The sequence below is a fragment of the Mytilus edulis genome, chromosome 1 (assembly GCF_963676685.1).
Source record: "Mytilus edulis chromosome 1, xbMytEdul2.2, whole genome shotgun sequence".
Classification (NCBI taxonomy): Eukaryota; Metazoa; Mollusca; class Bivalvia; order Mytilida; family Mytilidae; genus Mytilus; species Mytilus edulis.
The window spans coordinates 57166058-57181638 of NC_092344.1; the positions used below are offsets into that span (position 1 = coordinate 57166058).

Consider the following 15581-nt stretch of genomic DNA (forward strand, 5'->3'; position numbering starts at 1 on the left):
TCTGAATAAATCGATTTTTTTTTTATTTCGACGAAACCAAGGATTCGAAAGTTCTCCTATCGAAATATATTTAATAAGAAGTGTCATGATTTTTAACTGTTTAATATGCAACAAAATGCACAATCATTAAAAAAGACCTTTCAAGCATCACAACTGGTTTTTTTTTTTTTTTTTTTTTTTTTTTTTTTTAAGATTCACGAAGAGATGAACTAAAAACAAATCGTGATTATTAAGATCATATGATATTTTTTTTTAAATATTACAGGTACTTGCAGCTGTTATGACGGTTTTATATCACCTGACTGTTCTGTAGATCTCAACATACCACCTGAATTGATCGGAGTGAGGGGCGATAGTCTTTGCGATATGAGTGAAATTCCGTGCAACTTATCATTTGTAATTGCTGAAGAAATTTACAGTACGGAGATGTTGTCATGTGAAATTGTGGAATATCAGGTTAATTCATCAATATATTGAATTATGAAAGAAACTGGCGAAGCATTTTTTATACATATCAATAACTAACCATAAGAGCTCAATTATATTTTTTTGAAAAAACATATGACAGTTTGATATTCTCGTGGAATTTCATTAACACGCAACTGTATCATCATATAATTAAGTTTCATTGGTCAACCAATACTCCTCGAAAGCTTTGTTCCAATTGCGTAAAATCTTAAAATCGGACTATGATTTACTGTTGTACCATCTACTTTTAAAACGTAATAATGCATATGAAACCAAAAAGTAAAACAAGAAACGGAAAGTCCATAATCAAATGACAAAACACATCAAACGAACATTTTTTTACAAAACTTCAGAAATATTTACGATTGTTATAACATCTGCCAGTGAAAATGTCTAACGAGTGTACTGGTAGTTCTAGAAAGGTACAGTCTGATCTGCAGATAGCAGTACCATTTAAAGTGCACAATATATTTTTTTGAGGGTGAAGGTTGATGACTGCTGTCTCATTAACAATAGTAATTCATCTCCTTTGAACACATTTTAGGTATCAGCCAATGGAACGTATATAAAAATGGATAACCATATTGCAGTGGCGAAGCATGAAACACTTGTAGAGGTTTTGTGTCCATTATCGACAGGTAGAGTTAAGCGGTCAGCAAGTAGCAAAGACGAAGAGAATTTTTCCACTGCGTTTGAAATAAGTGTTAGTTACGATGGTGTTCTGTTCAGTGAACCTGTCGATTTGCTGATTTACGATTCACGCTGTCAGGAAGTAGTAAATACAACAGAGAGAATTCATTTACGACTAATGGTAAGCATCAATAACAAATAATACAATACAAAAAATCTTCTTTGTTCTTAAAGCGATTGATATGTCATTCATTAGGTGTTTTTTTATTATTGAAAGACACTATTTATTAGAACTAAATATCCAAACATTATGTTTATAATTTATAGGATGGCTTCTGTAGACTTGATGGTCAGTGTTTCATGGAAGACGAATACAGTACAATAAATCCATGTATGAAATGCAATACTAAAGTTTCACAATACATGTGGACTAAAGTAAATGACATTGATGGTAAGATATCTTTTAATTAAACTATTGGATGTTTCCAAGAGCTCACAATCTAATGGACATATTAACGATCGATTTTTTTCGGCTCACCTTTCCATAGAGTCATGTCAGATTTTGTGATCACTTTGCGTCCGTTGTCTCTTTGTTCCTTATCCATCTTCTGTCGTCAGTCATCCGTAAACTTTTCTTTAACATATTTCCCTCTGAAACTGTCCAATATATTAAACACGTTAAAGACTTACAGGATATTGAATAATCTGTTGGGGTTTTTTTTAATGAGAATCAAAATTGCCATTTTAACACTGGTTACTATGACATATATACCATAGTACACTTCCCTTTTCGATATTGTTAGTTGTATTGCTCCTCAAAATCGTAATTTCCCCTTCAAACTGTTTTTATTTGAGCGCCACTGATGATTCGTTTGAAGACGAACAGTGCATAGTCATATACAATGATAGGCCTGGAATAATTGATGAGTTTTATTAGCCACAAATATAGGGTATATCTTGTTCGATTTATGACCTTGTAGTTGCATGAAAGGTCCAAACATGTTTAAGACCAAACTTTTTAAACTATTATTATTGACCCAGAAATCAATTTAGGATGACAAATCTTGTAGTTTTACATCATACATTGATATTTTGGTGTTTTCCCTTGAAAACATTTTTCTATGCTCACGTCATTTCTTTTGTACGAATGGAACAATGTTTACATTTTTGAATATTTATTTCAAAACATTTGTAGCCTAATACACAGTATTTATTATTTTAAGTGATTTGTAATGTACCTTTATTTGATTGTATAAAACATGTTAAAGATCCTAATGTATAATTATCAGAGATTTTTTTTCATAAATGCAAGTTTAGCGGTACTTCACAATACGACGAGAAACATCGATATTATACTTTTTCTACCCAGTATATCATAGATAATGCGCGTGTGTCTTATAACATTTCATCTTTTGAGACAGTACTTTTCTAATATTCGATTTGCAGACAACTCAAATGAGACAAGTCCATAGATTGTTGTGTCCAAAGGGAAACATTTCTCAAAAGATTTTAAAATTTAGAGATATCAGATTTGAATGTGATAAGTTAAATGAATAAATTTAGGATAAGATAAGTACGAAGAAAGAAAATACCAAAGACAAGGTTGGGAGTGACATGGTAAAAAAAACAATGAGCTGCTTAGCTACATATACTAGTGCGAATAATATAAGAAGTGAAAATGCATGAATAAAAGAAAAACCAAATGACATATATAAGTTGTTGCAGCAACAATAACTCAAGACTTTTTATTAAAGTAATGATTGTGTTTTAAATCATGATCTATTTTAGGATGTGTTCAAATTGAAACAAAGAATCCAAAAGAAGTTCAAACTATAGTTCTGGCTACGTGCATACCAATTGTGTCTGTTTTAATCATTGCAGTAATTATTGGCCTGATAAAATACAAAAAATTAAAAAGGTAAGAACCCTGTATGTTTTAGCCTTTTATCACAGTAAGAACGGAATCCAACGACATAGTCTTGCATCCATTGCACACGTTTGCTTTATTCGTGTATGTATTTTTCACATTTATATTGTGTTTTAATAATAATTCATTCATTAAAAGTTATTATTATTCATCAGCTCTTGATAATAATAGATATACACAACAGCTATAGAGTATCAATCCATGACACAAAATCAGTAAGTGCACACATAGAAAAATCATAAAAAGCATTTTTTGTAGATGTTCTTTGAGAGAAATATGTAAAAGTTACCAGTCAACCATTAACTAAGTAATTTCTTATTTGAAAATAATTGACAAAAATTTAACCATTAGTTTGTCATATTTATTTCCGATATTTCTAATTTTCAGACTAAAGGTTGGCAATTCTCAGGACTTTGGTAACATCTGCACAACTAGGAATATGCCTTACAAAAAGTGATGGACTTGAAAAAACAACTTCTTAAATCAATAGTCGAAACCTAACTTATATACAGTGCTTGTTACTTAATTATAATTGTTTGATTATCTCATATTGTTAATTTTCATAATCATTCGTTTGAATTGTTTTACATTGTCTTATCGGGGCCTTTTATAGCTGACTATGCGGTATGGGCTTTGCTCATTGTTAAAGGCCGTACGGTGACCTATAATTGTTAATGTCTGTGTCATTTTGGTCTCTTGTGGACATTTGTCTCATTGGCAATCATACCACATCTTCCTCTTTTTTAGAATGAAATTCAAAACAGTGTAGCTGTGGCCATTGATTGACACATTAAATTCATCCGTTGACTGGGACAATTTAGTTGAACGTTTGTATGTAACGACCACTGCTTACTATGTACATTTTGAGGACACTTAAACTTTGGGGTCACCAAAGGTTCTCAACACCTAAATATAGAATCAGAAAGAACACGATGTTTTAATTTATATCAATTATATAAATCAAAACATAAAGGTTATTCCTGATTATTTTTTCGAATTATTTGATATTTAAAGACGTTAAGAAACCTTTGGTGAACCCACAGTTTAAATGTTTATCGTAGGTACAGTCTGTACGTCGTGAATAGTGGTCGTTTCAGACAAACATTCACCTAAATTGTCCCAGTCAATGGATGAATTTAATGTGTCAATCAATGGCCACAGCTACGCTGTTTTGAATTTCATTCTATATCTTCTTACGAAATTGTATATTTTTTTCTCAATTTCTCGAACTCCTTGCATGTTTGGTATACAGAGAGTTATTGGAAAATTGAAAATTTACTTTTAACTGTTTTGTGTCCAATTCACTAAAATGTGTACAGTAGGGATGTAAAAATATTTTCTCTGTAAAGAATTCTACTTCAAAATGATATTTTTACAGTAATTTCACGTCTGTCCCAGATAAGAGTATATGTCGACACCAAATGTCATAGGTAGGAACTGTTTTGCCTTAAATCTCTGCACGGCAAGTTTTTGTCAAAATTGTCATATTTTTTTCATAATATTATTCAGGTTATTTATGGTGCATTAAATTTTCGAAAAAAGTAAATTCCTCGCATATTTTTGAAAAAGAAGCCACGAAGTATTCTTTTTTACAAAATATTATTTGGATACCATGTTCAGAGAAAAATATGCAAATTACATGAATCATGCTTGTGTTACTGATCTCATATATTGCTAGGAAGATTGATATGTAACAGTTGTGTGCACTTCTTGTTACTTAACATGTTGTTTTCTTTGTACTTTTATATTATAGTATATTATTTGCAATAAATCAACATACTTACAGTCGACCATTGATTGTCATTTGTTCTCTTGTGAAGAATTGTCTCATTGGAAATAACACACATCTTATTTTTATAAATAATATAATATATTAATGACATCTAGTATAATTGATAAAATTACCAACAATATATAGGTACTTGAATAATATTTCAAGCTCTTAACCGACAAAACATATGAATGAACTAATTTAATAGCAGTTGATCAAAGATCTCCTATTTAACAGTATTCTAATATTCTCAAAAGACATTAACAAACAAGATTAGATCTCAGTCACACGTTTTAATGTTTATGAGTAGATAAAACTGCACGCACATTAAATACTTTTGTATAATATTCAACTCTTTGACCATCCTTATTTACACTCGAAAAGTATTCTTTTTGTAAGACACCTGAATTACAAATTTACATAATCAATCGAATGAAATTATTTCACAATGAAGAACAACGCAAAGAACCAGACAATACTGTAAAGAATACAAAAAATGACGTATGCGAACATCCGTTCCAAAGATAAAAAAACCGACTAAACAATGGTGCCTAATTTGACTTTTGAACTGGATATGAAATCGCATGGCGAGTGTTTCATGCATAAATAGCAAGAGACACTAATGTTGTCGACGTACCCAATCGCACTCATATTTTGAGTTCATTTGATTCACTCAGTTTTTTATTACCAACTTCACTTTTCTCTTTCATATATTCTTTGTCGATGGACCTTGACATTTTTTATTGGATAACCATCATTGTATGTATTATAAAAATTCCATCACCAAAGACTTTGCAGTTTTTAATATTTGGCGTCAGAATTTGATTCATTATTATACACTGGACATTTTGAGTTGATGAACAATTAATTATCATACGTTTTAAATCACTTACAGCATATCCATTCCTGGTGAATTACTGCATAAATTGTTCGGAACATTAAAGAGTTACTTGATCGATTTAGGATATTTAACCACTGGTAAACTTCTGCTCCTTTAATTTATCAGTAAATTAGTCTACCTCCAATCATATTTAGAAATTTTATAATTTCTTCAATGTAACGGACAACAGTCGTCGTACAGTAATTCTGATATTCAGTTCATAACACTTACGTATTTATTAGAAAAATTAGATAGCGTTTTGATTATGGATTCCATTATATACTAGGCCAGAGCATGGGCTTAACGAGAAGAGACAATTCACTCAAGTCTCTGATTAAATGTCGAATTGTTTCTGCGGACAAAGATTTATATATTTTGATTTTGTATTTAAAATGTGCATCTAGTGTCTTGTAAAACAATAAGAAATATATGAGCACTCAGGTTTTCCCAAATACAAAACATATCATTTGATAAGAATACGATTTTGGCGATTCATAAGTTATTCATGGCTTCAATTAACATACCGATTTGGTACCATTAAAACGTTTCACCCCGGTGCAATTGTTTGCATCTGTCCTAAGTTAGAAATCTGATGTTCAGTAGTTGTCGTTTGTTGATGTGTTTCATAAGTGTTACTCGTTTTTTATGTAGTAAGGCCGTTGATTTTCCCGTTTGAATGATTTTACACAAGTAATTCTTTCAGACCCATTATAGCTTGCTGTTCGGTGTGAGCCAAGGCTCTCGTGGTGAAGACCGTACCTTGACCTATAATGGTTTACGTTTATAAATTGTGACTTGGATTAAAAGTTGTCTCATTGGCACTCATACCACATCTTCCTATATCTATTGAAGGTAAATATGAGGACATACCTAACCGTTCAAGAAATTCGTACAAATAACGGCACATTGATGGCTCATCTGCATGTTCTACATATGAATTGTCTATTCGATTGACAAAACTTCTGTTTGCAGTGAAAGAGGGTCTTATGAAATAATTATAAAATGTAGTTGTTGTGTAGTGGTAGTACCCATAGGTGGATTCTAAAAAACTCTTGAGAGTTTCTTGATAATTTTATATCGCGATCTTTTCCCTGTAATGAAGTCTATCCAACTTTTTGATATGTCACCCCTGTATTACCATTACCCATGTGAATTCAAAAATCATCTAAAAGAAATTATATACAATGCTTTTCAATATAAAATTGGTAGCAAACGCTAATACGTTGGGTTACTGTACGGCTTATTTTATTAATAGTCAAAAATAAAAAAAGTATAACATGCTTTGCAGAGGAACAAGAAATCAGTATGATGGAGTTTATCATTGACAACATATTTGATGAATTTCGACGTAGAATTATCAACAAATTGTCGGCATTCCTATTGGAACGAACTGTGCGCCGATCCTTGTATCCATACTCTTATTTTACTATGAGTCGGAGTTCCTTCCGAAACTTGTAAAAAAACAAGAAGATAGAAAAAACAAGATTATCTAATTTCACAATCAGATATATTGATGTTCTTCTTTCAATTAACAATCTGAATCATTCTGATTAGGTGCCATTTAATTATTCTCATTTTTAGACTTAAACCTGGAAGTTGACACAAGCGTTAATATCATAACCACAATCTATGACAGCGAGACGATTTTGATTTTGGAATTATCAATGTCCCCCCAGCTTAATAGCGATACATCATATTTACCGGCATATGGGATATACATTGTACAACTCATTCTGTATTCAAGAGCTTTTAGCTGCTACTCAGACTTGTCTACGCTGACAGTTAATGACCCAGGTTTAAATTTATATCAAAGAACGTGTTGTTATTTTTCTAAACAACACCATAGGAAGATATATACCAAGACCTTGTTGATAAATATTCCGTATCAACTTCACAAATAATACATGATGGTCTTAAATAAAGGATTCTATGTACTGATGTTCTTTATGCAAAACAAATTCTTTACTAAGTCCAGTTTTGGTAATATAACTTTTGCTTTGCTCTGTAGTTATGCATACCGCTAATATGTTGTTATATTATTAATTCGTATATTTTAACAAATTTGATTCGTTTAGGGATAGTCACATGTTAAACTATATTTTCGAAGGTAGAGGGAAAACGGCGGATAGCAAAAAGCATATTGACCGGCAAAATGCATATCGCACGGTTATTTTTAGAAAATCTAAAAACCGATATACTTTGTGACGTCATGTAATGAATTTCAGGATATTGTTTAACGTTTTGAAACACATGATATCTGTGATCGATTATTTGACGAAAAAAGTCTTCAAATACATAAGATGTCAAAAAAAAGTAAATGAAATAACAACTAATATGTTGTTATTGTCAACATGGTCAAGGAGACAATGTAATATCTATAAAATTCCAACAAACCTAAATGAGGATTTTGATACAAATATGGTCGGAAATTAATAATATAACAAATATAGCCTTTGTATGAGGTCAATACAGGATATATCGACCCAAAGAAGTATATCGACCTCGGACTTCGTCCTCAGTCAATATACTTCTTTCAGGTCAATATATCCTTGTATCGACCTCATACAAAGGCTATATTTGTATAATACTGTTGTAATATTTTGTATTCTTTTCATTCATTTTTGCATATCTTCTTTATCTATATATCATTGTGTTTTTTCTTTGTTGATATATTGTTTTGTTTTTTAAAGTGGTTAATAGATTTAGCTCGTTAAAAAAAACTAAATTAACTGCACCATTTCTTTATCAGAAAATGACTGTGTCAAATCAGGAATATTGGAGTTGTTTTCCATCCATTTGATGTATTCGATTTTGCCTTTTTAGATTAAAGGACTTTTCGATTTTTATTTTCCTGGGAGTTCGGTAATGATTTTTTATTTTATTTTAATTTAATTTTTATACAATTTCAAAGGCCGAAGCGCTATCCTTTACTCACATTCATCAGTAACACTCTTAATTCTAAAAATTATAGGCTAATGATGTAATATTACATATTTTAGTTCAGAGTTATATGACCAATATATATGTCCAATAGCTAAAATTTGCGTACATGAAGTAAAATAAATGAAATTTTGTGGGAAACCAAATGAGTACTATATCTGACGAGTAAGAAGGTAATATGTGTTATGCTTTAACTGTATCGATTATAAAAGAGAGGCGAAAGATTAAAACTAGACATTCAAACTAATAAGTCGAAAATGATAACAACGCCATGAAGAAAAAAGACCAAACTTCATAAAGCAATTTACTTTCAAAAAACAACAAAGGAAGCTAAAGACTGAGCAACATGAACCCCAACAACAATATGTGAATATCACAGGTATTTCGGCAGGTTAAACAGCTCTTACTCTACATGCAGCAGCCATCGTTTTGCATATAGATGTTCAAACCCGTTAAAAAATTTATAAGATATAATATTGTAAACATTGACAAGTGGTTAATGAAGATGTTATTATCAAATGTGACTCGTTTAGTTGTAGACTACCTATTTGAGATATGTTGTACAAGTGTCAATTGCAGTGTTAAAAGGCAAGCATATCGATCTCAAAATTTGATACGTGACGGTTACGTACGTTTTTTATTAAATCAATATAAACATGGTACAAGTTAATAGCTTTGCCAAAATTTTGATTTTGGGTTTTGACATCATTAGACTTTCCAAAATGATTTCTAATAGCATACATAAAGAAGTCTTCGAAAAGTACAATGCATCATATATCCAACGGACGACAAGCTTTGAGTATGAAAGTGTTGTCATCAAAGGACATATTCACCCGTCAAAAACACATTTTAAAGAAGATCGTCCGTATGACTATAAGGTGTTCATAAAAACTCCCGGTTTGATCAGCACTAGAATACTAATGTCGCCTTGTAAAAAATCTTGCAATAATGTGTAAAGAGGTGCTAACTAGGTTTGATGAATGGCAAAATGTATACCCCTTTCCAATAACAAAACGGTACATTTTTCGGCAAACACTAACACTTATTTTCGAGGGCCAAGTAAAATTCAAACCCTTCATTTATGTCTTCAATCTTTAGAAACCCTTCATTTGATTACATAGTCAACTTTATATTATCAATATCATAGATATGCATGTTCTGCTGTCTCATTTTCCTATTTAATTAATTACCGTTTGGTAAATCTGAATGCAAATACATTTGCTGCAACTCATCATTTAAAGCCTTCTTCTCTAATGAGAAAGGTAAATATGCTAGATATACTTACTGGAGGTGTGATGAGATGATGGAAGCTGTCAATGTTCTCCTTGATAATATTCATATACGTTTCGGCGACAAAGTTTATCGACAGTTTATAGGTATCCCTATTGGAACTTATTGCGCCCTTTTAATAGCAGACTTCTTTTTTAACTTTATGACTAAACTCAGTTAAGAAATTGCATTTAATTGATAAATTCAACAACACTTACCGTTAACATGATGATTTGTTTTCGTTAAATAATCACGAATTTTCTCAATATACTGCTGAAATTTACCCGAAGGAACTTCCTTCAAATAAATCAAATTTAAACGATAATAACTGTCCTTTCCTTGATTTAGATATTTCGGTTTTAAACGGGAAACTTCACACTAAAATTTACTACAAAACTTAAAGGGAAGATTTTTCGTTCCATGTTGTTAAATTTCCATTTTTAGATTGTGATGTTCTAATGGTGTTTATATTTCACAGCTCGTTCGCTATGCCCGTGTCTGTTGTGACGTTTTTGATTAAACTAATGTAATCTGTGTATTACTGGTAAATTATTAAACAGGGATACCGTTGCCATAAATAACTTAAAACCTTTACTAAATTTTTCCATACATATAAAGATTTGGTTTTAAAGTTTGATTGTACCGGTAGAAAACCTATTTCAAACGGGATAGCACATCCTCATTTTTACGAAAATGTTGTTAAGCGTGCCCGGAAATTTAGAAATGATCCTTGTAAACTTGTCTCTCCTTTAAATAAACTTATTCTGAAAGGTATCCAATTCACTGTAATAAGATCATTGAATATTGTTTTTATTGGTAGAAATATTGATTTTGTTATCAGTAAATTTAAAGAAAACTAAATATTACTAGTATGTTTTTATTGGTAGAAATATTGATTTTGTTATCAGTAAATTTAAAGAAAACTAAATATTACTAGTATAATAGTGGAATTAATTACTTTTGGAGTGTCAAAAACTCGTTGGAAGTACTTGATAAATTGCATGCATATATTGGTGATTTTGAATCTGTTCAAAGTTTTGATTTTTCTACCCTATATACCACTTTGCCTCATATTCTTATTAAGAAAAAATTCACATCCCTAATTAACTGGGCATTTAAAAAGTCGGAATGCGAGTACATATGTTCAAACTCTTTTAGATCATTTTTTAGTAGCAATAAACAAAAGAACTATGTCAATTGGACATGCTTTGATACTATTTATGCACTTGAATTTTTACTTGATAACATTTTTGTTCGCTTTGGAGATTCCGTATATCGTCAAGTTATTGGAATTCCAATGGGGACTAACTGTGCACCACTTATTGCGGACCTGTTTTTGTATTGTTATGAGTTACAATTTATGACTAAAATTAGCAAAGACCCATCAAAACAACATTTGATACAAAAATTTAACAATACTTTTAGATATTTGGATGATATATTGGCTCTAAATAATGACGACTTCAGTATGTATACTAAAGAAATTTATCCTGTAGAACTTACTTTAAATAAAGCTAATGATAACAATGACCACTGCCCTTTCCTCGATCTTGATATCTATATCATAAATGGGAAGCTTAATACAAAAATTTATGATAAAAGAGATGATTTTTCATTTCCTATTGTTAATTATCCATTTTTAGATGGTGACGTTCCCTTGTCACCATCTTATGGTGTTTATATATCTCAACTTGTACGATTCGCTCGTGTATGTAACAATGTATTAGATTTTAGCGAGAGAAATTTATGTATTACTGAAAAATTATTACACCAGGGTTTTCGATATCACAAACTGGTCAAAACATTTACTAAATTTTATCACCGGTATAAGGAAATAATTCGTAAATATAACTCAACATGCAGACATCTTATACGTTCAGGTATTTCACATCCAAAATTTTATGGAAATATTCTTTATAAAGCACAAAAATGTCAGTATTCTCCTCAGAAACTAACAAAACCTTTAAATAGACTTATTAAAAGGGGATATAGTTACGATACTGTTGTCAGGTCATTAAAGATTGCATATTTTGGATTTAACATTGATTCACTGATAGGGTCTTTGCATCGGAACTAAACACATTTATTTCTAAAAAAACAGTTGTTGGCATGACACGGGTTATGTTCTTCTCATATATTTTATGATAGTATGATACTAAACCCCTAACGGGAGGGATTGTACCTGATATTCATATGATGAAGACATAATCTTTCAATCAGTTTAATTGAGGTCTGGAGCTGGCATGTCAGTTAACTGCTAGTAGTCTGTTGTTATTTATGTATTATTGTCATTTTATTTATTTTCTTTTGTTACATCTTTTGACATCAGACTCGGACTTCTCTTGAACTGAATTTTAATGTGCGTATTGTTATTCTTTTACTTTTCTACATTGGCTAGAGGTATAGGGGGAGGGTTGAGATCTCATAAACATGTTTAACCCCGCCGCAATTTTGCGCCTGTCCCAAGTCAGGAGCCTCTGGCCTTTGTTAGTCTTGTATGATTTTAAATTTTAGTTTCTTGTGTATAATTCGGAGTTTAGTATGACGTCCATTATCACTGTACTATTATGCATATTTTAGGGGCCAGCTGAAGGACACCTACGGGTGCGGAAATTCTCGCTACATTGAAGACCCATTGGTTGCCTTCGGCTGTTGTTTGCTCTATGGTCAGGTGGTTGTCGCTTTGACATATTCACCATTTCCTTTCTCAATTTTATATATATATATACACATTCATGGATCTACATTCTGTCGAAACCTGTATATTGGCATTCCACAAGGTCAATTTTTTTTCTCTGACTGTTTATGACGTCTTTACACTAAATCCATTGGATAATTTAGTCTTAGATGCATGATTTTTTTTATTAGTTAGTGGCTTTGAACTAGCTGTTCGTTAACTTCGAGTATTCTCAGATTTGTTTCTAGTGTTTTTTTGTTGTTGTTGGGATGTACAAGTACACAACCACGTCCACTTGTAGTTTTGTCCATTTGTGATGAGTTCAGCCTTTTTCAATGATAATCGCCAAATTTTACACTCGCGAAAATATCCCGCTATACGGTATTTGTTTTTCGTTCATTATATATAAGTATGTATTCTTTTATGTGTTATCTCATCCGAAATTTTGAATTTTATGCATTTTAAATGCAATTTTATTTTTAAGTATATTATTTTAACTTCTCTGTAACCTTTGTATTTGCATGGTTTTATGAGAATAAACTATCTATCTATCTATTATTTTTATATTAATAAGGCCAGTTAGTTTTCTCGTTTGAACTGGTTTACATTGTCATTTCTGGGCCTTTTATAGCTGACTATGCGGATGGGCTTTGTTAATTGTCAAAGGCCGTAGGGTGACCTATAGTTGATAATTTCTGTGTCATTTTGGTCTCTTGTAGACAGTTTCTCACTGGCAAATCAACCACATCTTCTTTTTCATATGAAACGATTGCAACATGATTTTTAGCAAGCGCCAACCATTTTATTTATATTTGTCGTCGTTTATATTGAAATAATACCTGATTATGCTTTTTCTTAGAAACTTTGGCAAATATCAGACAAAATAAATGAATCTATACATGTATATATAAATTTTCATTTTCTCTAAGTGCAAATTGAAAATAACGAAAAAAACATTAGGCATTAGTTTTTTGTTCCTATAACACATCGTGGTGTCTGGATTGGGATATAAAAGACCTCCTCACGGTTGGTCTTTCCTTGATCATTGCTAACACCCCTCAATGATTTAAAACTATGCATTATCTATTATAATATACATGATATAAAAGTGTTAGCTTATTATGTGCGTTATTTACTTACATTGTTAAAGTTCGTGTATAGATATAGATGCTTCTAATAAAATGTGGATATTGTTTTAATATAATTGTACATATAATGTAGCTTTCTATTACCAATGGATTGATTGCTCTTTTTTTTTTTTGTAAACATGAACCTTTAACAGCAGATTAAAACAAAAAATAGATTCATATTTCCATTTCTATATACATGCAATTGAGCGATTTATATCCAATAGTCATCATAAAATTTGTTATTTTCCCTTTGACATTGACATTTATAATATTCAAGTACCATATAAGTTGCACAGAAAAACTTAAATATCGGAATACGTAAGGGCAGACGTATTATTTGGCAGCATATTGCATTTTATGCTGTAATAATACCTTTTTTAATAGTAATAAAAAAATAAGTACAAGTAGTTGAATGTACAAATAAAAATTTATAAACAACCAATTAACAAAAAACATGAAACACTAAAAGTTAAAGATACAATGGAAGTGAAAATAATGATGCTAAAAATGAAAAGTCCGAATATATACCGAACCGGTCTTAATTGACTGCAACCAAATGTCTGACAAAAACTGAATTTACAATAGAGGATAAATCTTATAATTGACTGAAAGACTGAATATGACTTTGTGATATATTGCGCAGTCTTTCAAGAGCTGTTCATTACAAAATGGGACGTTTCAGATCAAAGTTTGCTTACTAGTTATATATCAATCTTCTTCAATATGTATATACTGTCAATTTCGTTGATTTGCTATCGGCTGTTATTTTAATTAAGATATGTCTAGGATAACAAGAAGATTTAAATTAGCAAAGTGGAAAAATTAAACAAAATGGTAACCAATGTTGATTTATGAACTCCATTTTGGCCATATCAAACACAAATGTATATCTTTCAATGATTCTAAACTCAAAACAATTCCGCCCGTGTACACCAGAATTGTTGCTAGATATCTTGTCAAAAAAAACATTAATAAGTTTCATTCTGATAGTGAAACATTATAAAATATTTACATCAAACCCTATTGAATGATATCTCAGAAAGAAAATTATTCAATGTTCCCGCCATTAAACTCATTGTTCCACTAATCCTGTAATAGTCTGGTTTATCTCCCGAAAAGTTGGTCTGTTGTCAGGGTCAAATTCCCAACAGTTCAGCATAATATCATATCTAAGTAAACGAAAAACAAATTTAATGTATGACAAAGTCTGTATGAATTTGATTGAACTAATTTGAAAATTAAATGTAATTAGTATATTATGGATGCAAATGTTATTTCGTTTAATTCTCATCACATAAAGCAATCAGAATCAGGTTTTTTTTTATAATTAGACGTCAGCTGATTGGACTCAATAGCTTAAATCCTAATTAAATTTAATATCTTTTTAAAGCTTTTTAAAACGAGAGTGACGAATGCTGAATATAAAAAAATCAGTGGAAAAGAAATGGTGCTGTTGGTCTAGAAATTATATCTACTGAAATTAGTACAAGAAATAAAGGTCGTTAGACACATTATCAACTAAGAGCATAAAATCTTAAAGCAGGTTAGCACATGTGGAGCAGGATCTGCTTACCCTTGCGGAGCATCAGCGATCACCCCTAGTTTTTGCTGGTATTCGTGTTGCTTATTCTTTAGTTTTCTATGTTGTGACATCCGACTATTGTTTGTCCTTTGCATTTTAGCCATGGCGTTGTCAGTTTATTTTCGATTTATGAGTTTGGCTGTCCCTCTGGAATCTCTCGTCCCTCTTTTAGCAACTATGAATCGAGCACCAAGTTGTGTATGTTCATGACTCATTGTTAATTAGTTAATCGTATGGAATTTAGTATTGAAATTATCCATAATACATATAATTTTAATTTACAGTTTAAAAATGATATTGATGCAAT

At 31.1% G+C, this 15581-nt stretch overlaps 1 protein-coding gene and 1 long non-coding RNA gene across 2 annotated transcripts in view; one reads left to right on the plus strand and one right to left on the minus strand.

Moving 5' to 3' along the window:
• The first annotated feature begins 1424 nt into the window (after nt 1–1424).
• On the plus strand, nt 1425–3765 carry LOC139519687 (uncharacterized). The gene is made up of 3 exons (XR_011663647.1): nt 1425–1549; nt 2887–3016; nt 3413–3765. It is a non-coding gene; the product is annotated as an uncharacterized lncRNA (long non-coding RNA).
• Nucleotides 3766–14100: 10335 nt separating this feature from the next.
• LOC139485734 (hepatocyte growth factor receptor-like) overlaps nt 14101–15581 on the minus strand; it is a 39108-nt gene continuing 37627 nt past the window's right edge. Inside the window, exon 21 of the mRNA XM_071270390.1 lies at nt 14101–14861. Within this exon, the coding sequence (XP_071126491.1) occupies nt 14765–14861 (97 nt within the window). The 3' untranslated portion in view covers nt 14101–14764. The remainder of the gene's footprint in view (nt 14862–15581) is intronic.